We start from the raw sequence: 24,333 nt of genomic DNA, 5'->3' as shown, positions 1-24,333 counted from the left end.
AGAATCATGATTTCTCATATGCAGAGGCTGTAAAACAGATTGGTAGAACTATATGCGGACTGATGGAGCTACCATGGTTTCTACCGTAGAAAGTGAACCTAGTGTCAGAACTGGTGCTTCTACTAGTCCTGACATGGTTTTGAGACCTGTTCAGAAATCTTGTTTACACAAATGTGCTGTGTCAAAGCACACTTTTGCTAGTAAATAAAATTGACTTCGTAGCTTTCATTGGAAAGGTTATCAACACGGCTCGGATTATGGAAAGCTGAAATGACAGGTTGAAGATTATTGTGGATATGGCAACAGTTATTAGGAGTAACAGGTGTTACTGTTGACATGAAGTTAGTAGGGATTTATTTGTTTATTTATATTAAACATTTGTTTGTGGACCGCCATTACACCATAGAAGTGCAGTCAAAGATTTTTACAACTAACCGAAGATAGACCAGAGCCTCGTTTCCAATGGGAGCAAATTATTCATAGTAGGTAGAACCAAGCACGAGATAGTGAGATCCTATTGGCACGTCTAGCATGTATTTGCATATTTATGTCTGGGAACGGCTACTCTGGGAAGTGCGCATGTGCAATAACTTAATCTGCCCTTGCACTTCTTCTAAACAACACAGCTTTTTGTCAAACTTTGTCAACGGGTAAAATCTACAAAATGAAATCCACTCTGTTTGTTACAGATTCTACTTTTGTAAACAGAAAACTGTATGCAGATCAAGTGTTTCATCTAAGAGAAAATTTGCAGAATGTTGGCCAAAATCCATCTCGCTGGGCTTCTTATCACCATATCTGGTAGTGAGTGGAAACGCCAACCGGCTGCTTCACATTTATACATCCATCTGTGGTGCAGTCGCTCTTTAAGGAGTGGCATATGGAAGCTTGTTTACACCTGGACATTACAGCTCAGGTAGATTACCTGTGTCTGCTGCTGCATGTAGGCCTATGCTTACTGCCAAGAAACTCTCATGCTTACCCCTGGGCCTTAGGTAATGAATAACCACTATACAAACAAGGATGATGACAAGTACAAACTAGCCAAATAAACTCAACTCCACGATTTACCATGGTTGGGTGGATTGCACAGGTTGATGGCACCTTAATTGATGAGGACAACAACCACCCGAGCCACTGCCTGTTCACCCCGCTATCATCCAGAAGGCGAGGTCAGTACAGGTGCATCAAAGCAGGGACCGAGAGACTGAAAAACAGCTTCTATCTCAAGGCCATCAGACTGTTAAACAGCCACCACTAACATTGAGTGGCTGCTGCCAACATACTGACTCAACTCCAGCTCACTTTAATAATGGAAATTGATGGGAAAAATGTATCACTAGCCACTTTAAACAATGCCACTTAATATAATGTTTACAAACCCTACATTACTCATCTCATATGTATATGTATATACTGTACTCTATATCATATACTGCATCTTTATGTAATACATGTATCACTAGCCAATTTAAACTCTGCCACTTTGTTTACATACCCTACTGTCAAGACGTTGGCCTGGGGGGTAGGTTTATGTCAGTCATAAATAACTCTACCCTACTGAGGTTACATTTGCAAAACCCTTGGTTAACATAGAGATTCTGGGAACATCAGAAGGTGGGGGGAAATTAACTATATTCTGGTAATCCGAACAATTGAACATATGCGGTGGTACTTAATGAATATGATGGTTGTCATCGGTTGTCATCTGAGACATTCTCATCAATGATAAGATGACATAAACACTACAGGGGAAAGTCTATACATCAGAGTTATCGGATTCACATGGAATTGTTGTTCAACTTAAATGTTTGAATATGAAATTATTTGTGATGGGATGAAATAGATGATTTTAACTTCTAAAATGTGAGATTTGGGTTTTCATAAGATATGGCTCTGCTCAATCAGTGGCCCGCCCCTGTGAAGGGACATGGGCTATAAAACTTTTCAAACACGCCCTCCTCTCCCTTTCTTTATAAGCACTTGACAACAATATAACCTCCTGTTCCGAGGATGTAGGACGACGGTCCTATGTCAGAATGGTTCAGATAATAACTACAGAACGAAGCCAACATCAGCGTGAGCTTTGGTTGCAAATGGTATGAACTTTGAACTCTTATTCACTACAGAAGTGATACCTCCTAGCCGTTGAGTTAGCAACAGCAGACGCAACGAGGGTTAGGAAGGAACAAACAGAGTATCCTGTCTATCACCCAACGACGTTACTACAACGTATGCAATTGACAACCAGAGACATTCTTCAAAGGACTCAGTTTGGCAACACGGCCTTCCATCTACCACCAACCTACCGAAGCGCAGCTCAGAGTAAATATTTATTGCATTTTCCTTTTCCAAATGGGCGGTAATTTAGAATGCATCAGATACTGTATTTATGATAGCACAGCTTCTCCCTGTGTCCCTCAGTCTTCCCGCTCTTTCACTCAAACCCAGCCCTTTTCCTTTGTGTAACAAGCTGTCATATCTGTTCCACCCGCTAGGGACGTTTTCCTTTATGACGTAATTTGCAAACAAGTTATGATTTAATTATGTGTAATTCTGTGTGATTAGTTAGGTATTTAGTAAATAAATAATTAAACCCAATTTTGTATTGCTGATTCAAATTGTTAGCCAGGGTTCGTGCAGATAACCAAGAATTTACAATTTTCAGATGAGACTGAATTAAGATGACAATTGATATTGACTGCTATTGATGTAAAATATTACTAGGTCTTTAAGAGTTCATTCGGAAGATAACAGCTCTATAAATATTATTTTGTGGTGCCCGACTCGCTAGTTAATTACATTTACATGATTAGCTCAATCAGGTGATATTACGGATAAATTATTTTATAGAATAGCATGTCATATCACTTAATCCAGCATAGCCAAAGACACGACACTACATTACTCATCTCATATGTATATAATGTACTTGATACCATCTACTGCATCTTGCCTATGCCGTTCTGTACCATCACTCATTCAAATATCTTTTTGTACATATTCTTTATCCCTTTACACTTGTGTGTATAAGGTAGTAGTTGTGGAATTGTTAGGTTAGATTACTCGTTGATTATTACTGCATTGTCGGATCTAGAAGCACAAGCATTTCGCTACACTTGCATTAACATCTGCTAACCATGTGTATGTGACAAATCAAATTTGATTTGATTTAATTGATGAGGATGGGCTTGTGGTAATGGCTTGAGTGGAATAAGTGGAACGGTATCAAATACAAACGCATGGTTTGATGCCATTCCATTTGATCTGTTCCAGCCATTATTATGAGCAGTCCTCCCCTCAGCAGATTCCAATGGTGGATTGGAGCTCAGAATTCACATAAAGAAAAAAATTGTAATCAAAATAATGGATTTCAGCAGCAAAAGAATAGCCCGCATTTACACATGACATTGTATTGTGTAAATTCGGCGTTGAAATCTGTCGTTTTTTATTTTAAAAACTACATTTTATGTAACTTCAGAACTCCAGTCCACCTACACTAGTCACTCCTCAACTCCATCATTAATGGTAGAGTTGAGTTCAGTCAGCTAGTAACAAACCAACTATGAATTTAACATTAGCCTATGTATTTTTTCTTACAATGAAAGAGTGTGTTCAAGACATAAAAGGCTTATCTGTCCACATGATCATAATAAGGCAACAATTATTAAGTCAGAGGGTAGGCCTAAAATGCAGAGAATTACTAGTTTTGATCATGCAGGAACCAGTTGCCCCGGAAATTATGCTAAAGATATTACCTCATGTCATGGTCGCAAACGTTAATAAAAACCGTAATTGCACATCATACATTTTTTGGCGCACCACGTCATCACACGTAGATGCTCCAAATGTAGATTTACAGCAATGACAGCCAATAAATTCAGTTCATAAACATAAGGTTTGTAATTAAGATACATTTGATATGGAACAGGTTCTTACCACCATTATTTCAGCTCACTCCGTCTACTCTATACGTTCCTCTCAAGTGCCTTCAGCGGACAGCTGTTGGTGTGCCAGACGCAACAAATGAGTGACGAACTGTATTTTCGGTCATATAGTGCGAACATATAACGCGAAAGTACCACGTAAATATTGAGTTTCCATGCTGACCCTGAAATAACATGTCCAACCAACAGCAAAATGAGAAAGGATTCACTATTATTCTAACCAATAGGATTTGAGAAATGGGTGGGTCTTAATAAAACTTAATACCCTTTCTTAGAAAATTCCACACTGTGGTGCAATTAATTTACAAAAAGTTCTCAGGAAAAAATGGTTGCACTTTACTAAGTATCCACAACACTAGGCCTATGTATTTACAGTACATGCTTGCCTAGACTTTGTAGGTACAGCCAGGTACACAGTTATATTTTTCCTACTTAGGGTCTAACTGCTACCTGTTTTGGTTTATGCAATTTTCATGGATTTGCAAATAAAAGAAGAAGATATATAATTGATCGGCAGGGTAGCCTAGTGGTTAGAGCGTTGGACTAGTAACCGGAAGGTTTCAAATTCAAACCCCGGAGCTGACAAGCTACAAATCTGTTGTTCTGTTCCTAGGCCATCATTGAAAATGAGATTTTGTTCTTAACTGACTTGCCTAGTTAAATAAAGGTAAAATAAAATAACAATTCCTGGGTGAGCGGTGGTTTACCTGAAAATAATTGCAACGTGTTGATACATAAACAATTTTGTCAAGGGTTACAGCATTTAAGGATTAAGGAACATGTATTGTTGACTGGGCGTTTCTTTACAGTCTTAACATGCAGAGCAATCACTTAAAGTGTGGAGATGAAAGAAAAGAAAACTGCAAAAAGCTTCTAAAGTAATCGAGTGCCTAATAGGATCAGAGGGATTATAAAATATCCTCATTTTCACAAGTCCACGGGAAATTTGTGAAAATTGGCGTCGTGCCATGCTACTAGTCCTAATGGTAATGTAGAAAGTAACAAATTCTTGGCTCTGGCTGGTCCAGTCTTTTTAATTATCCATTGCTATAATAGTATTGTCTTTTTGCTTTAAAAAAAGTAATAAAACAATAGCAGAGGGACTCCGATGGTGTTTTAACCTATACTAAATAGGCCTTCTATTAATCAATTCAGTAAATTATTTTATCCAAGCAATTCATTGCTTCTTAGACAGAAGATATGTATATTTTTCACATGCGCAAAGACCATGACAAATACTCTAAAATGTTGTAGCCTCCCTCCCTCACAGCGAAAATGCAAGTCCTGCTATGTCTATTCCCTCTCAATTGACACACCGATGGCAGCGGTGAGATAATCCCAGTAGTGTAATTGTTTGCCTGTTCACACTGTGCATTTGTGTGTGGGATGCTTCAGAGAAAGGGTAGGTAGTGTAGCTTTCCTGTATGAGAGGTAGCCAATATAACACTGTGTGAATATTCACTGGTCTCTAGTGACATCTAAAGGATACACGTTCGTGTGCTAGTCGGAACTAGGAAACGTCTGACTTGTTAACTGGTTGTAGGAGCCTATACATGTGCTGCATTCAACCAGTTAGCAAGTCGGAAGTTCCCGAGTTTCCTAGTTCCGACTAACACATGAACGCGGCATTATGCAATCGAGGTTATTCAATAGCAATATAGTAATAGTAAAGGCCAAAATTGTGCATTAAATTTGGCAAGCAACTGTATTCTTACACATTTATAAACGAGGCTATAAAGTAATGACAACGATGAGCTACTTATAAACCTATATATTAAGTATGTAGGCCAATAATAGGTTTCAGTTTAGTATTTCACATGCTGACAATGAACTCGACTGATTTAAGGTTTGAATTAAATATGTTGTGTAGTCTAAATGCAACAGTGAAACTGGTCGACAGGCGGCACTCACGATCCAGCTCTTCATGTTATGATGCCATTATTTATAGGGTGGTTTCTCGCCATCGTGGTGGGATATCAACCGCTATTCTCAGCCCTCATAACAGAGCTGGTGCATAGGCGTATAAAAGAGCGACAGGATGACACAGACATAAGTGTTTTGCTACAGAAGCTTAAATAGAACCCGAAGTAAGTGTATTCCTTTAACTCTTTGTATTAATTGTCTATGTTTGGAATATCAATGGTTTATCGTGTGCAGGCTATTTAGAAAATATCAACATAAAATATCCTTGCAATTGGCTGCATTGTCAGGAAAATCAGTGCAATTAAACATGCCACTAGCACCACATGCGTATTGCTTATCGCTTTCCATCTCTTTAAAGCAATATTACCCTATAAATGTAGCCGTGGTAGAAGTTTTTGTGATTGCAGATTCTTGTAGGTAGAACTCGCAATCTTCCCAACTTTCCAACACGTGATTGAGCAACAATACAACAATAGCAGTACCCTCCATAAGGGTGAAGTTTTTTTATTAAACCAATACTACACTAAATCACATATCTAGGTCTATAGCCAGTTTCATTCATTTTGGTTGATATCCTATGCTGTTGGGTGTTCATTTTGATTATAAAAAGGTCAACTAGCAGTGAGTGCTCAGCTATAGTAATATTAATGTCAGAATTCACAACACAATAGTTCTCCAGAAAATAATTGAAAGAAGGTACCAATAAAGCTGAAAAGGTGGAGAATACACTGACAGACAGACCAAATGATTGAAATATTTGTTTAATCAACACATTTGGATAGAGCATTCTGCAATTTACTCAATCTGGCTGACAATGAATGTATACACTGTGATGCACAATACCTAAATTGGTTGGACACGCTCACCTTTTACAGGTAAACAGAAAAAAAATAAAACATATGGCAAACCTTTGTTCTTTTCAGGTGTTCTTCTTGTCAGTCATTGTTCCCTAGACATGGCCATTGTTCCAGTGATGTAAAGCACATGGGGTACATCTCAAGTTGATTTGTGATTGAGGTGGCATTAATAGGGTGGAATGTTTAGCCTTTGCTAAGGAGAGGATCTACAATTGAGCACTTCACATTTTTCCTGTAGGGGCAGCAGGTAGCCTAGTGGTTAGAGCGTTGGTCCAGTAACCGAGAGGTTGCTAGATCGAATCCCCGAGCTGACAAGGTAACAATCTGTCTTTCTGCCCCTGAACAAGGCACTGTTTCTGGGCTGTCATTGTAAATAAGAATTTGTTCTTAACTGAATTGCCTAGTTAAATAGAAAAATGTGCCTTATCTCTGACATAATTAAAAACTCTTAGTAGTATGGTCTTATGGAGCCTTTATAAGCGCAACAGGCATTCAATCTTATCAACTCCTCAACAAGGCAATGGTTGTTTGGAGGGGAAAGAATGCCAGTGCTAGAAACATTTAAACATAAAAAATATCACCATCTAGATAGCATACCCTAGGATAAAGCCAAAACCCAGAGTTCTTGGAAGTACCATAACATTACATTTTGGATGGGCCAGTGTTGTCTGAGGTCAGTGTTTTCCCAGAATGGAGGGGCCTGCATCTGTGGGACGGTAAAACCTCTCTTCTCCTCAGAGACCAGCCTGATGTGATGCAGCTTTATGTGAGCTCAACTACAGCATATTGTATACTAATGCTGCAGGACTTGCGTTGTCTGTTTTAATAGCATAAAGTAACAAGGCTCATATGCACACAGTTTCAAGACTTTATGAAATACCATTTTATTTCAAGCACATGTGTAACAATACATTTGCCAAACTCTCTTTTTTACAAAACTGTAAACCTTGTTTAAAAAACATTTATATTGGCTTTGTTATGGCTGTTAAATCGCTGTACTACAGCCCACAATCCCATTAACGCTCCCATTAAAGCTACCTTGACCACAGCACAGGGGAGGGACAGAGGTGGGACAGGGGTGGGTCAGGGGAGCGACAGGGGTGGGACTGCGGAGGAAAAAGGGAGGGACAGGGGTGGGGGGTGTAATAATAGATGAAGGCTGGCTGCTCAGGGCCCATTAGGACTACACTACAACAAAATCACTACTTCTGTTCACTGTAAATGTCTAAGTTGAAACCTACCTACTTTCCACATCATTTGCTGCACTTTAAATCAAACTCATCGTTAAACACATAAACACTGATTTCTCCTTCTTTTACAGACTCCCTCTAGTTTGGGACGTGTTATGTGATAACATAGAGCGAAAGCATCATGAAGGTGACAATTCTGCTCATCTGCTCCTGCCTGGCCTGGGAAGGCCTGGGGAAGCCACAGTTTCCTGGTAATACACACACCTGTCAATAAATGTAATGTCTCTTAACAGCATCTAGCTCTTTGACTGAAATCCACCAGGAAGAGCTTAGAGGGGACACATACTAACACAGACCTTTTTCACTCCTTCTTCTTGCTGAAGTGTGCACTTCTTCACTCCCGTTCATATATTTGAAAGGAAAGGGACCGGTTTAGGAAATGTAGTGGAAAGATCCTTTAGCACATGCTGAAACCAATCCAATGCTCCTATAGTCCTTGAGGAGGAGTGAATGAGTGCACACTTCAGGAAGAAGGGTAGAAACTAATTTGGGCTTTGATTTATTGGAGATGTGACACATCCATTTAATTGGGTCATATTCCGTCCCACTTGTCATGGTACTTTCGCAGGTGTTACAGATCACTTCTACTGGCCTCTTTCCCTCCTCATTTAAAACTAAAAGTCTACCTCCGTGTTGCAGACCAAGAGAAAGATCCCCTGTTCTGGAACACATGGGCTCAGCGTACTTTGAAGAATGCCCTCACACTTCAGAAGCTCAATCAAAACACTGCAAAGAACCTCATCCTCTTCCTTGGTGATGGTAAGCCATGATTACAGGAGCCTTTTTCATTGCATGAGTATGTGCCATACTGTATGATGAAGTGAAGTCTTAACTCTATGAGCTCATGTGCAGCATACAGATGTAATAGTTTTTATACATTTCCAGAATATTGTTCCTAGTGGTTGTAGAAAACTAGTATTTTGATGATAAGTATGTCCTCCTCATCAAACACAGTCGTTTCCATCTAAACATTCTGGAGGATTAATGTAATCCAGTCAGAAGTAAATAGTATGTTTCAGACTTTCTAAATCGAATGTTGAATATGGGAGCCATCGAGCATTAAACAAACATGCTTACAGTGCCAATGGATAAATCAAATCAAATCAAATTGATTTATATAGCCCTTCGTACATCAGCTGATATCTCAAAGTGCTGTACAGAAACCCAGCCTAAAACCCCAAACAGCAAGCAATGCAGGTGTAGAAGCACGGGTGCTAGGAAAAACTCCCTAGAAAGGCCAAAACCTAGGAAGAAACTTAGAGAGGAACCAGGCTATGTGGGGTGGCCAGTCCTCTTCTGGCTGTGCCGGGTGGAGATTATAACAGAACATGGCCAAGATGTTCAAATGTTCATAAATGACCAGCATGGTCGAATAATAATAAGGCAGAACAGTTGAAACTGGAGCAGCAGCACGGCCAGGTGGACTGGGGACAGCAAGGAGTCATCATGTCAGGTAGTCCTGAGGCATGGTCCTAGGGCTCAGGTCCTCCGAGAGAGAGAAAGAGAGAATTAGAGAGAGCACACTTAAATTCACACAGGACACCGAATAGGACAGGAGAAGTACTCCAGATATAACAAACTGACCCTAGCCCCCCGACACATAAACTACTGCAGCATAAATACTGGAGGCTGAGACAGGATGGGTCAGGAGACACTGTGGCCCCATCCGAGGACACCCCCGGACAGGGCCAAACAGGAAGGATATAACCCCGGCCACTTTGTCAAAGCACAGCCCCCACACCACTAGAGAGAATCCCAGTGGAAAGAGGGGAACTGGCCAGGCAGAGGCAGCAAGGGCGGTTCGTTGCTCCAGAGCCTTTCCGTTCACCTTCCCACTCCTGGGCCAGACTACACTCAATCATATTACCCACTGAAGAGATGAGTCTTCAGTAAGGACTTAAAGGTTGAGACCGAGTTTGCGTCTCTGACATGGGTAGGCAGACCGTTCCATAAAAATGGAGCTCTATAGGAGAAAGCCCTGCCTCCAGCTGTTTGCTTAGAAATTCTAGGGACAATTAGGAGGCCTGCGTCTTGTGACCGTAGCGTACGTGTAGGTATGTACGGCAGGACCAAATCAGAGAGATAGGTAGGAGCAAGCCCATGTAATGCTTTGTAGGTTAGCAGTAAAACCTTGAAATCAGCCCTTGCTTTGACAGGAAGCCAGTGTAGGGAGGCTAGCACTGAAGTAATATGATACATTTTTTGGGTTCTAGTCAGGATTCTAGCAGCCGTATTTAGCACTAACTGAAGTTTATTTAGTGTTTTATCCGGGTAGCCGGAAAGTAGAGCATTGCAGTAGTCTAACCTAGAAGTGACAAAAGCATGGATTAATTTTTCTGCATAATTTTTGGACAGAAAGTTTCTGATTTTTGCAATGTTACGTTGATGGAAAAAAGCGTTCCTTGAAATGGTCTTGATATGTTCTTCAAAAGAGAGATCAGGGTCCAGAGTAACGCCGAGGTCCTTCACAGTTTTATTTGAGACGACTGTACAACCATTAATATTAATTGTCAGATTCAACAGAAGATCTCTTTGTTTCTTGGGACCTAGAACAAGCATATCTGTTTTGTCCGAGTTTAAAAGTAGAAAGTTTGCAGCCATCCACTTCCTTATGTCTGAAACACATGCTTCTAGCGAGGGCAATTTTGGGGCTTCACCATGTTTCATTGAAATGTACAGCTGTGTGAAATTTACAGTTGATTTGTCAGGGGACAAACCATTCACAGAGACAAACTGATATCTTTCCGACAGATAAGATCTAAACCAGGCCAGAACTTGTCCGTGTAGACCAATTTGGGTTTCCAATCTCTCCAAAATAATGTGGTGATCGATGGTATCAAAAGCAGCACTAAGGTCTAGGAGCACGAGGACAGATGCAGAGCCTCGGTCTGATGCCATTAAAAGGTAATTTACCACCTTCACAAGTGCAGTCTCAGTGCTATGATGGGGTCTAAAACCAGACTGAAGCATTTCGTATACATTGTTTGTCTTCAGGAAGGCAGTGAGTTGCTGCGCAACAGCCTTTTCTAAAAATTTTGAGAGGAATGGAAGATTCGATATAGGCCGATAGTTTTTTATATTTTCTGGGTCAAGGTTTGGCTTTTTCAAGAGAGGCTTTATTACTGCCACTTTTAGTGAGTTTGGTACACATCCGGTGGATAGAGAGCCGTTTATTATGTTCAACATAGGAGGGCCAAGCACAGGAAGCAGCTCCTTCAGTAGTTTAGTTGGAATAGGGTCCAGTATGCAGCTTGAAGGTTTGGAGGCCATGATTATTTTCATCATTGTGTCAAGAGATATAGTACTAAAACACTTGAGCGTCTCTCTTGATCCTAGGTCCTGGCAGAGTTGTGCAGACTCAGGACAACTGAGCTTTGAAGGAATACGCAGATTTAAAGAGGAGTCCGTAATTTGCTTTCTAATAATCATAATCTTTTCCTCAAAGAAGTTCATGAATTTATCACTGCTAAAGTGAAAGCCATTCTCTCTTGGAGAATGCTGCTTTTTAGTTAACTTTGCGACAGTATCAAAAAGGAATTTTGGATTGTTCTTATTTTCCTCAATTATGTTAGAAAAATAGGATGATCGAGCAGCAGAAAGGGCTCTTCGGTACTGCACGGTACTGTCCTTCCAAGCTAGTCGGAAGACTTCCAGTTTGGTGTGGCGCCATTTCCGTTCCAATTTTCTGGAAGCTTGCTTCAGAGCTCGGGTATTTTCTGTGTACCAGGGAGCTAGTTTCTTATGATAAATGTTTTTAGTTTTTAGGGGTGCAACTGCATCTAGGGTATTGCGCAAGGTTAAATTGAGTTCCTCAGTTAGGTGGTTAACTGATTTTTGTCCTCTGGCGTCCTTGGGTAGACAGAGGGAATCTGGAAGGACATCAAGGAATCTTTGTGTTGTCTGTGAATTTATAGCACGACTTTTGATGTTCCTTGGTTGGGGTCTGAGCAGTTTATTTGTTGCAATTGCAAACGTAATAAAATGGTGGTCCGATAGTCCAGGATTATGAGGAGAAACATTAAGATCCACAACATTTATTCCATGGGACAAAACTAGGTCCAGAGTATGACTGTGACAGGGAGTGGGTCCAGAGACATGTTGGACAAAACCCACTGAGTCGATGATGGCTCCGAAAGCCTTTTGGAGTGGGTCTGTGGACTTTTCCATGTGAATATTAAAGTCACCAAAGATTAGAATATTATCTGCTATGACTACAAGGTCCGATAGGAATTCAGGGAACTCAATGAGGAACGCTGTATATGGCCCAGGAGGCCTGTAAACAGTAGCTATAAAAAGTGATTGAGTAGGCTGCATAGATTTCATGACTAGAAGCTCAAAAGGCGAAAACGTCATTTTTTTTTTTTTTGTAAATTGAAATTTGCTATCGTAAATGTTAGCAACACCTCCGCCTTTGGGGGATGCACGGGGGATATGGTCACTAGTGGTGAGGCCTCATTTAACACAGTAAATTCATCAGGCTTAAGCCATGTTTCAGTCAGGCCAATCACATCAAGATTAGGATCAGTGATTAGTTCATTGACTATAATTGCCTTTGAAGTAAGGGATCTAACATTAAGTAGCCCTATTTTGAGATGTGAGGTATCATGATCTCTTTCAATAATGACAGGAATGGAGGAGGTCTTTATCCTAGTGAGATTGCTAAGGCGAACACCGCCATGTTTAGTTTTGCCCAACCTAGGTCGAGGCACAGACACAGTCTCAATGGGGATAGATGAGCTGACTACACTGACTGTGCTAGTGGCAGACTCCACTATGCTGGCAGGCTGGCTAACAGCCTGCTGCCTGGCCTGCACCCTATTTCATTGTGGAGCTAGAGAAGTTAGAGCCCTGTCTATGTTGGTAGATAAGATGAGAGCACCCCTCCAGCTAGGATGGAGTCCGTCACTCCTCAGCAGGTCAGGCTTGGTCCTGTTTGTGGGTGAGTCCCAGAAAGAGGGCCAATTATCTACAAATTCTATCTTTTGGGAGGAGCAGAAAACAGTTTTCAACCAGCGATTGAGTTGTGAGACTCTGCTGTAGAGCTCATCACTCCCCCTAACTGGGAGGGGGCCAGAGACAATTACTCGATGCCGACACATCTTTCTAGCTGATTTACACGCAGAAGCTATGTTGCGCTTGGTGATCTCTGACTGTTTCATCCTAACATCGTTGGTGCCGACGTGGATAACAATATCTCTATACTCTCTACACTCGCCAGTTTTAGCTTTAGCCAGCACCATCTTCAGATTAGCCTTAACGTCGGTAGCCCTGCCCCCTGGTAAACAGTGTATGATCGCTGGATCATTCGTTTTAAGTCTAATACTGCGGGTAATGGAGTCGCCAATGACTAGAGTTTTCAATTTGTCAGAGCTAATGGTGGGAAGCTTCGGCGTCTCAGACCCCGTAACGGGAGGAGTAGAGATAAGAGAAGGCTCGGCCTCTGACTCCGACTCGCTGCTTAATGGGGAAAACCGGTTGAAAGTTTCTGTCGGCTGAATGAGCGACACCAGTTGAGCATTCCTACAGCATTTCCTTCCAGAAACCGTGAGAAAGTTGTCTGGCTGCGGGGACTGTGCCAGGGGATTTATACTGCTATCTGTACTTACTGGTGGCACAGACGCTGTTTCATCCTTTCCTACACTGAAATTACCCTTGCCTAACGATTGCGTCTGAAGCTGGGCTTGTAGCACAGCTATCCTCGCCGTAAGGCGATCGTTCTCCTGTATATTATGAGTACAGCGACTGCAATTAGAAGGCATCGTGTTAATGTTACTACATAGCTTCGGCTGTTGGAGGTCCTGACGAACCACGTCCAGATAAAGCGTCCGGAGTTAAAAAGTTGAGGGAAAAAACAAAAATAACAAAAAACAAAAATATAAACGGTAATTAAAAAGTAAAAACCGTAAAGTTGTCAGGTAGCAAAATAGGTTGGCAACAAAACGCACAAAACGCACAAAACGCACAGCAACACGTAAACAAGTCTGCAAGTTGTGACCGGAAATTACTTTGCTTCTGCTTAATATTATGTTATGTAGTTACCCATTAAACTGTCCCCCCCAAAGGATCTTAACTGTCTATGTTTTACATGCAGCAGCATACAATGTATCTTACTCTATCATGTATGACAACCATGCTTAAAACAATCATGCTGGATAAAGTGGAAGTGCACGTCAGTTCACATCCTCTACAAAAGCATCCATTTTGATACCCATATAAAAACAAAGGGAAAATAGATAGTTATCTCTAAAATACAAATTTTGTTGACTTGTGAAAAGGCAGATCTCAAGTAAAAGCTCTTTTGACGGGGTTCTTTACCACCAAATGTAGAGTTGTCTGTTCAGTGGATGGAGCAGCTGCTGTGAAAAGTGACCACAGAGCCATGTTAACCAGATAGAAAACCAAAAGGTGTTAATGCATGAGATGGAAAGGCTTTCTATCCCTTAAATAGAATCACACCATAACAGACCGAGCACTGCTTTGCTTTTGTTGTGTAGGAATGGGCATTCCCACAGTGACGGCAGCACGAATACTGAAGGGGCAGCTGAGCAGACAGAGTGGGGAAGAGACCCAGCTGGAGATGGACAAGTTCCCCTATGTTGCGCTTTCCAAGGTCTGACCTGGTCTGTTATCATATAGAAAAGCTATAGAATAGCATGCATTATTGATCTGGAAGTAATGAATGGTTCACCAAGATCAAGACCAATATACCTGGTCACATACTGTCTATGTCATACGATAATAATGTGTTATTATGTTACATAGTTGGCAAGAAGCCACACATCATAAAACTGTCTTTATAGTTGAGGGAGCAGCACATTCCACACATGATTGATCATGTAGTAGTCTGTGTCAATAATTGTGTAAGAATGAAGAATGTAAAAGAAATTACTTCAATCTGAGCGTTTCAAGGTGATGCTTGGAGGTGTGGATAACACCAACACGGCATGCAGAACAATGTCTCCTACTACAATTCTATATAATTCACACATTACTATCCTGTCTCTGCAGACATATAACACCAATGCCCAGGTTGCAGACAGTGCGGGTACAGCCACAGCATACCTCTGTGGGGTGAAGGCCAACGAGGGCACGGTGGGTGTGAGTGCAGCTGCCGTACGTTCCCAGTGCAACACCACACAGGGCAACGAGGTCACCTCCATCCTCAGATGGGCCAAGGAAGCCGGTAATGTCTCATTATAACTCCTGTTTTTTCACAGTACCTTTCCATACCAGACCTATTAAGCCTTATTTGGCCAACCTGAGATAAGCAGTCGAGACACACCATGATAACATTGTAATCCTAGGCATGCATGGATCTCAATGAGGAGTTTATAGCTACAGATGTATTTTCTTAAAGGCAGAGACTCCCTAGCAGGCCCCAATGACTTAGAGACATGGCAGGAATGAAAACAAGTCTTCTGGAGTAGAGGTCAGGGGTCAGAGAGGATCAGGGATCCAACAAACAAGAAAATAAAGAAATTGTTTTCTCATATTTCTCAAATGACTGAAAAATGAGCTAATCGTTGTCTTTAGATCTGGCGGACTATTGCACATAATCCTAGTAGCAGGTTCAAAACTGTTTGTGTGTTTGTTACCCAGGCAAGTCAGTGGGAATAGTCACGACAACGCGTGTGAACCATGCCACCCCCAGTGCAGCCTATGCCCACTGTGTGGACAGGGACTGGTACTCCGATGGAGAAATGCCCGCTGAGGCAGTAGAGGCGGGCTGCAAGGACATCGCCAGGCAGCTCTTTGAGAACATTCCTAACATTGATGTGAGTCACAGCAATTACACGTTTTATACAAAAGTATGTGGACACTCCTTCAAATTAGTGGATTCGGCTATTTCAGCCACACCCGTTGCTTATAGGTGTATAAAATCGAGCACACAGGCATGCAATCTCCATAGACAAACATTGGTAGTAGAATGGCCTTACTGAAGAGCTCAGTGACTTTCATCGTGGCACCGTCATAGGAAGCAACCTTTCCAGTCAGTTCATCAAATTTCTGCCCTGCTTAAGCTGCCACGGTCAACTGAAGTGGAAATGTCTCGGAGCAACAACAGCTCAGCCGCAAAGTGGTAGGCCCCACAAGCTCACAGAACGCGAGTCCTGAAACACTTAGCGCGTAAGAATCATCTGTCCTCTGTTGCAAAACTCAATACTGTGTCCCAAAATGTCTCTGGAAGCAACATCAGCACGATAACTGTTCGTCGCAATGCCGAGCGCTGGATGGGTGTAAAGATTGCCGCCATTGGAAACTGGAGCAGTGGAAACACCTTACCTGGAATGATAAATCACGCTTCTGGCAGTCAGACGACTCTGGGTTTGGTAGATGCCAGGAGAACGCTACCTGCCCCAATGCACAGTGGAAACTGTAAAGTTTGGTGGAGGAGGAATTATTGTCTGGAGCTGTTTTTCTTAGTTCCAGTGAAGGGAAATCTTAACGCTACAGCATATAATGACATTATAGACAATTCTGTGCTTCCAACGTTGTGGCAACAACTTGGGGAAGGTACTTTCCTGTTTCAGCATGACAATGCCCCCATGCACAAAGCGAGGTCCATACAGAAATGGTTTGTCGAGATCGGTGTAGAAGAACTTGACTGGCCTGCACAGAGCCCTGACCTCAACTCCATCGAACACCTTTGGGATGAATTGGAACGCAGACTGCGAGCCAGGCCTAATAACCCAACATCAGTGCCGACCTCACTTATGATCTTGTGGCTGAATGGAAGCAGGTCCCACCAGCAATGTTCCAACATCTTCCCAGAAGAGTGGAGATTGTTATAACAGCAAAGGGGGACCAACTCCATATTAATGCTATGATTCTGGAATGATATGTTCAATGAGCAGGTGTCCACATACTCTTGGTCATGTAGTGTATATAATATGGATCCTGATATTACAGAAAATATCCAGTAATCATGCTAAAAACAGAGCATTTTTATAAGCAACAGCTATTGTTGAAAACAATGATTGCTCTTTATTCTGTATACATTTTTCAGACAGTAATGTTGAGCAACTTGCACCTGTAATGTAATGACTCACAGATAATTCCTCTCCTCATTATTCTTGCCATGGATTAAGGTTGCATGGCGGGACCCCGTTACTGAGATTTATTGTGGATTTATTGCTCAAAACCACTCCCTTTTCCCAGGATAAATAACTTTGAAAAACCTGTAAATTACAATAAATTATTTATATGAACAGCATGGCGTGAAATGGAACTATTAAATTATATGCAATGTCTATATCTGGCTTCTCTACGGCCTGAATACTTACAGTGGGGCAAAAAAAGTATTTAGTCAGCCACCAATTGTGCAAGTTCTCCCACTTAAAAACATGAGAGATGCCTGTAATTTTCATCATAGGTACACTTCAACTATGACAGACAAAACGAGAGAAAAAAAATCCAGAAAATCACACTGTAGGATTTTTTATGAATTTATTTGCAAATTTTGGTGGAAAATAAGTATTTGGTCAATAACAAAAGTTTATATCAATACTTTGTTATATACCCTTTGTTGGCAATGACAGAGGTCAAACGTTTTCTGTAAGTCTTCACAAGGTTTTCACACACTGTTGCTGGTATTTTGGCCCATTCCTCCATGCAGATCTCCTCGAGAGCAGTGATGTTTTGGGGCTGTTGCTGGGCAACACGGACTTTCAACTCCCTCCAAAGATTTTCTATGGGGTTGAGATCTGGAGACTGGCTAGGCCACTCTAGGACCTTGAAATGCTTCTTACGAAGCCACTCCTTTGTTGCCCGGCGGGGTGTTTGGGATCATTGTCATGCTGAAAGACCCAGCCACGTTTCATCTTCAATGCCCTTGCTGATGGTAGGCTTTGTTACTTTGGTCCCAGCTCTCTGCAGGTCATTCACTAGGTCCCCCCGTGTGGTTCTGGGATTTTTGCTCACCGTTCTTGTGATCATTTTGACCCCACGGGGTGAGATCTTGCGTGGAGCCTCAGATCGAGGGAGATTATCAGTGGTCTTGTATGTCTTCCATTTCCTAATAATTGCTCCCACAGTTGATTTCTTCAAACCAAGCTGCTTACCTATTGCAGATTCAGTCTTCCCAGCTTGGTGCAGGTCTACAATTTTGTTTCTGGTGTCCTTTGACAGCTCTTTGGTCTCGGCCATAGTGGAGTTTGGAGTGTGCCTGTTTGAGGTTTTGGACAGGTGTCTTTTATACTGATAACAAGTTCAAACAGATGCCATTAATACAGGTAACGAGTGGAGGACAGAGGAGCCTCTTAAAGAAGAAGTTACAGGTCTGTGAGAGCCAGAAATCTTGCTTGTTTGTAGGTGACCAAATACTTATTTTCCACCATAATTTGCAAATAAATTCATAAAAAATCCTACAATGTGATTTTCTGGATTTTTTTCCCCCTCATTTTGTCTGTCATAGTTGAAGTGTACCTATGATGAAAATTACAGGCCTCTCTCATCTTTTTAAGAGGGAGAACTTGCACAATTGGTGGCTGACTAAATACTTTTTTGCCCCACTGTATGTAAATGTGATATTTCAGTTTTAAATGTGTTATTCATTTGCACAAAAAAACTGCTTTTGCTTTGTTGTTTTGGGATATTGTGTGTAGATTGATTAGGGGATTAAACTATTTAATCCATTTTAGAATAAGGCTGTAAAAGTGAAGGGGTCAGAATACTTTCCGAATGCACTGTATATACAAGTCCCAGCCTACTTGTTTCATGTAATACTTTCAATGCAGTATTAGACTTATATTTAGCTAATTAATGATGGGTAATGCATAATAAGCTTCTAATTTATAGCCTCTGTCTCTTGCACAATACGCACGCACCTGTGCTCCGCTGGCCTCTCTCCTTAAACAATGTTCCTTAGCGCTTGGAGTCCCATGCAGGAAAAGCTAGACTAGAATAGCTTGCTGGACATTCTTTTTTTTTCTTCATTTCTTATACCAATAGACTATTCGAAGAGGGATGCAAGCTCTTGTTTGCTGAATGTTAAAAACAGCAGCCAGAATGCACGGGTAGTTTGAAAGAAGAGTGAACGCGGTAGGCTACAGCAGTTATTTATTCAGAAGCATAACCATTCAATCTTCGTGATGAGAAGTGAAAGCCTTCTGCATCTAATTTTAGTCCTATATTATTCAAAGTTGTAATTAGAATGATGAAGTTAAGGACAACAACATGTATTTAATTCAGCCTACCTGTTGAAAGCGAGGAAGGAATGAAGCTGTCAAGAGAGAAAGAGGAGGTAGGCTAATAACATTAGGGGAAATACTATGAAAGATACTGTATGCATCAGTCTACTAATTATGTACAACAAACATATAAACGCAACATGCAACAATTTCAAAGATTTTACAGAGTAACAGTTCTTAATAAGGAAATCAGTCAATTCAAATGAATTCATTAGGCCCAAATCTGTGGATTTCACATGATTGGCATGGGTGGGCCTTGGAGGGCATATTGTAGGCCCACCCACTTGATAGCCAGGCCTAGCCAATCAGAATGGGTTTTTACCCACAAAAGGGCTTTATTACAGTTTTTCTGTCATGCGTAATGTACAGTAGACTATATTATACAATATGTAGGCAATTGGATGACGGGACAATCATTTGGGCTTTTTTGGCCTTGGGCTCATTAAATGTTTTTAATGTATGGCAGGCTCAGGTAGCATCAGGCTTGAATTTTTGATCAAAGCTCTAATCAAATCCAGACAGGCCTATTTATATGCTTTTGAGTGACACTTCTGGTTTTGGCGGGAAATACCGGGTTACCCGGTAGAAAAGGGATTTGTTCTGGCGATTGAACATTTGTAAAATACCGGGAAAATATTTAACCCTACCGGGGATGTCCATAGAGGGGAATCAAATGTTTTACCTCTGTGGTGGATGTCTAGGTGATTATGGGAGGAGGGAGGAAGTACATGTTCCCCAAAAACCAGTCAGATGTGGAGTATCCTGGAGAGAAGAAACACTTCGGTACCCGCATCGATAGAAGGAACTTGGTGGAGGAGTGGAATAACCGAATGAAAAACAAGGTCAGCTGCTCTGTCTTAGTTCTTCTCTCACTCCTCTTCTACCATGTCCTGTTGTTTCTTCCTTGTTCTTCTCTGTCTTCCTTTCTCTATTTTTCTTATTAACATTTGAATCGTTTTAGGTTGTCACAGGGTTGGATCAATGCCATATGATGTATTGTTTTATCTATTAAATAAACAGAACGCCCACTATGTATGGAACAAGAAGGAACTTTTATCGCTAAACCCTAATAGTGTGGATTACCTTTTGGGTGAGTTATTTAAAAAAAATAGTTTGCTCTTTATTGATTTCACGACCTTCCTGTTTCACATTTTGTATTCATGTTAACCACTGATCATCTTCTCTACCTATTTTGCAATTTATTAAACCCTGCTTCCTGTGTTAACACAGGTCTGTTTGAGCCTGGAGATCTTCCCTATGACCTGGAGAGAAACAATGAGACAGATCCTTCACTGACAGAGATGGTGGAGGTGGCCATTAAGATCCTGAAGAAAAACCCCAGCGGATTCTACCTGCTGGTGGAGGGTGATTGTTGTGTTACATTTACTCTGGCACCAGTAAATACTGTATCAGCTGCACAAGTTTAATAATGTATATCATGTTGAATGTGAAGTTTTACAGCTTAGGCTGCTTTGCCAGTCCTGATGCTAGATTTTCTCATCTGCTTGAGAGAGAGAGGTTAACCAAGCTGTGCGTTGGCAGGGGGGCGCATCGACCACGGACATCACGAGGGTAAAGCCAAGCAGGCCCTGCATGAGGCAGTGGAGATGGACCGGGCCATTGGCCATGCCGGCCTCATGACCAGCATATATGACACAATGACTGTCGTCACTGCTGACCACTCTCACATGTTCAACTTTGGAGGCTACACTCCAAGGGGGAACACAATTTTTGGTGAGCAGTGGATGATTTTGCAACAATGTATTGTATATTGTATGTGGCTACACTCTGTCATCAGTCACTTGGATGTTGTGTATGTTGTAATTAATGGTTTGTGATGGAGGTGGTTCATTATTTTCCTCTCTGTCTACAGGACTGGCTCCCATGTTGAGTGATGTGGACCAGAAGCCCTTCACAGCCATCTTATATGGGAATGGACCAGGGTTTAAAGTAGTCAATGGTCTGAGAGAGAACGTCTCCACCCTTGACTATGGTAAGTGAAATCTTATCATCAATGGAGTATTGCCATTTTGACAGTCCTCTGTCATAGAGAACATCACTTGGTCTTTGGCATGCCAGAAAGTCATCCTTCTGATCTCTTTCTCCTTCCCTTTCCCCACCTCCACCCCTTCCCTTCCTTCCCTCTCTTCAGAGGAAAATAACTACAAGGCCCAGTCTGCAGTGCCGCTGAGTATGGAGACTCATGGAGGAGAGGATGTGGCTGTGTTTGCTAAGGGCCCTATGGCTCACCTGCTACACGGTGTCCACGAGCAGAACTACATTCCCCATGTCATGGCTTATGCTGCCTGCATTGGCCAGAACAGAGACCACTGCATGTCATCCAGTGGAGCCTCTAGTCTCAGAGCTGCTCTGCCCAGCCTGACAGCTCTCCTCACACTCATCCGCCTCCTCTGCTGACCTTTCACCCCAACCCCCCTCCTGCACTACCCCCACCCCTCTTCTCTGTATATATGTATTACTCCCACACCTTTTTTATAGTGTGGATATAATGCGGATTGGATTCTTTCTCTATTGCTGATTTTATTTAATCATTCTGTACAGTTTAATGACTTTGGGACCAATGTAAGGGCATTTAAAAAACCAACTTTATAAGAGGTTTTAAAAATAGGTTATATTTGACTCAACATTCCATGACGTACATTAAGGCATTGTTGGCAGAATAGATGGATGCAGTTCAATGCATGATTAATATAATTCACCAATACATTTGGTGTAAATACATTATGTTGTAAATCACAACTGGCCTCCATTCCGGATGCACTGTTTCATTTTCAATGACTAAATATTTTGGACAAAAACTGACGATTGTAACTAAGGCTGGGAATGTCAATACAATCAAACTAGCAAGGGCAATGATCACAAGTCAGACATAATATGGATAATATGCTAGGGTATCTATTTATGTAGCTAGCTAAAAACACAGAGCCTAGCGTTAGCTAGATAGCTAGCTAGCTACTAGGAGGACGTGAGTGAGGACATTAACCAACTTTTTCCCCTCATATCATTTTTTGATGGCTACACAGCTAGAGATGCACGTGTCATTTGGTTAGCTAGAAATAAATGTGAATCGCTTTGATTGGTAGCTATGCTGAATGCCTGTTATCAAGTTAGCATTTCTCTTGCGTTCGCAAATTCACTATGGCTAGCCATCTACTCCAATTTCAGAGTGCTCTGAGGGTGCCAGAGCGCTGAATAACGGATTAATTTACGAACACGCAAGACCTGCTGAATAAGACCGGTGTCAGCAACCGTAGGCCAAAAAAGTTATAGTTATTCATGAATGCTCTATATAACATGTAAACAGCCTAATCAGCTCTGCTCGGCGAGTAAAATTGTCAAGGAGTTGTTCTCTCATTTGTGTCTGGTAGTAGCTAGCTAGCAAGCTTATTAATTTTGGCCAGTTACCTTGGGTGCTTGGTTGGGACAACGTATGCATTGGTAGGAAAGCTGCAGAAGGACAAGCAGGCTATTCCCCATCGTTTATCAGTGCAATTTTGATGACCAACAAGCTCAAATATTTTAGAGGTTTGTTGTTGCTGTGCATATACGGTTAGGGAAAATAAGAGGATATCACTTTATTTCTACTGTAACATATAGGATAGGTTGTGTTATTTTACTTTGGTATTGATCACTATTCAGGTAACACCGAAACTATGTGAAGAATTCTGTCATATCAGTTGGTTTAAGAGAAGGGTATATCTCTGAATTTATATCAATCATTGTATGGGGTAAATAACCTCCCAGTATTAATGACAAAGCAATGTTGCTGCCCACCTTGTTGTCTGTCAGTTCCATGACTATGGATCAGGCAACTTTTCAAAGAAGCCAGTTCCTTTCCTAAATTAGAAACCTAATGTAACTTTCCCCTAGTTTTGAATATGAATATATTAAAACAGTATATACAAACAGTAAACAGAATTTACATAGATTCCCAAAACAATCGTGTAAACGTTACAATAAGGAAAGTAGATGCTATTTTGTATGTATGGTTTAAACAAACAAACCAAAACAATTAATTCCTTGTCCTTTGTACGTACTTCCCGAAAGCACTGAATGAAAAGTCACCCCCTGTCAGAATTTCATAGAAATAAGTTAGCCAATAAAGGAAGTCCTGTTGGTTTTTCTGAAAATGTTGTGTTTACATTATTGATGTGTTGACTGTAAATGGTAGATAATGTGTCAGTTTGCCAGGAACTGATTTTGGTTGCACTTTCAATAAGCATTATGTGTACCATTTGGGATGGAATATATATTAGAACAGATGTGTCACCTCATTGAGGAATGTTTAATGCTACACAAATTATTTGGTGCCATTTTTCATATTGGAATTATTCAAATACCTTGTCCAAAGGAATATTTGAACTATAAAAAAATAGTGCAGTTGGTAGTGGGTTTAAAGAAGAAACAGAAAATCAAACAAACCCATACTCAGCATTTGATATATGTGGTTTGTGTGGAATGTGAATAGCCCTTGAGAACTCATGGCTGGAGCATGAACATGAAGGATGGTTATGAAATGTAGTCCACACACTCTGGGGCATTCTTGATATGGGTGCTGCACATTTTGCCTATTCGGAAATGTGAAAGCAAATTTTATTGGTCACATACACATGGTTAGCAGATGTTAATGCGAGTGTGGCGAAATGCTTGTGCTTCTAGTTCCCGACAGTGCAGTAATATCTAACAAGTAATCACAACGACTACCTTATTTATACACACAAATGTAAAGGGATGAATATGTAAGTATAATATATGTACATATAAATATATGGATGAGTGATGGCATAGGCAAGATACAGTAGATGGTATAGAATACAGTATATACATATGAGATGAGTAATGTAGCATATGTAGACATTATTAAAGTGGCGTTATTTAAAGTGACTAGTAATACCTTTATTACATATATTTATAAAATGTATTTAAGTGGCAAGAGATTTGAGTCTGTATGTAGACAGCAGCCACTCTATGTTAGTGATGGCTGTTTAACAGTCTGATGGCCTTGAGATAGAAGCTGTCTCTCTGTCCCAGCTTTGATGCACCTGTACTGACCTCTCCTTCTGGATGATAGCGGGGTGAACAGCAGTGGTTCAGGTGGTTGTTGTCCTTGATTATCTTTTTGGCCTTCCTGTGACATCGGATGCTG

The 24,333-nt window shown here is 41.1% G+C and overlaps 2 protein-coding genes across 9 annotated transcripts in view; one reads left to right on the top strand and one right to left on the bottom strand.

The window, feature by feature from the left end:
- LOC110494448 (endothelin-converting enzyme 1) overlaps positions 1–4,509 on the bottom strand; it is a 42,180-nt gene extending 37,671 nt beyond the window's left edge. For 3 of the 6 annotated variants that reach the window (XR_016488012.1, XR_016488009.1, XM_090205915.1), the window contains exon 1: positions 3,940–4,509. Coding sequence is in view for 4 of the 6 variants with exons in the window: in XM_090205915.1 (XP_090062041.1) it covers positions 3,940–3,945 (6 nt within the window). In the remaining 2 variants the exon portion in view is untranslated. The remainder of the gene's footprint in view (positions 1–3,939) is intronic. The other 3 variants (XM_021569493.3, XM_021569495.3, XM_090205916.1) reach the window with 2 other exon arrangements.
- On the top strand, positions 2,000–23,317 carry LOC110494449 (alkaline phosphatase). 3 transcript variants are annotated; one of them, XM_090205917.1, is made up of 12 exons: positions 2,000–2,325; positions 8,049–8,168; positions 8,617–8,736; positions 14,472–14,587; positions 14,986–15,160; positions 15,577–15,752; positions 19,868–20,008; positions 20,187–20,256; positions 20,397–20,531; positions 20,709–20,900; positions 21,040–21,159; positions 21,319–23,317. In XM_090205917.1, the coding sequence occupies exons 2-12, from the start codon at positions 8,099–8,101 to the stop codon at positions 21,582–21,584; spliced, it is 1,581 nt and encodes a 526-aa protein (XP_090062043.1). In that variant the 5' UTR covers positions 2,000–2,325; positions 8,049–8,098; the 3' UTR covers positions 21,585–23,317. The 3 variants fall into 3 exon arrangements, with proteins under 3 accessions (XP_090062043.1, XP_021425172.2, XP_090062044.1); XM_021569497.3 differs by lacking the exon at positions 2,000–2,325 and adding an exon at positions 5,864–6,034; XM_090205918.1 differs by lacking the exon at positions 2,000–2,325 and adding an exon at positions 6,966–7,043.
- Positions 23,318–24,333: the final 1,016 nt, after the last annotated feature.

Source organism: Oncorhynchus mykiss, chromosome 17 (genome assembly GCF_057628025.1).
Source record: "Oncorhynchus mykiss isolate SJ-2025 chromosome 17, ASM5762802v1, whole genome shotgun sequence".
NCBI lineage: Eukaryota > Metazoa > Chordata > Actinopteri > Salmoniformes > Salmonidae > Oncorhynchus > Oncorhynchus mykiss.
Note: the sequence above shows the minus strand (reverse complement) of the source record. Positions and strands in the feature narration are given on the sequence as shown.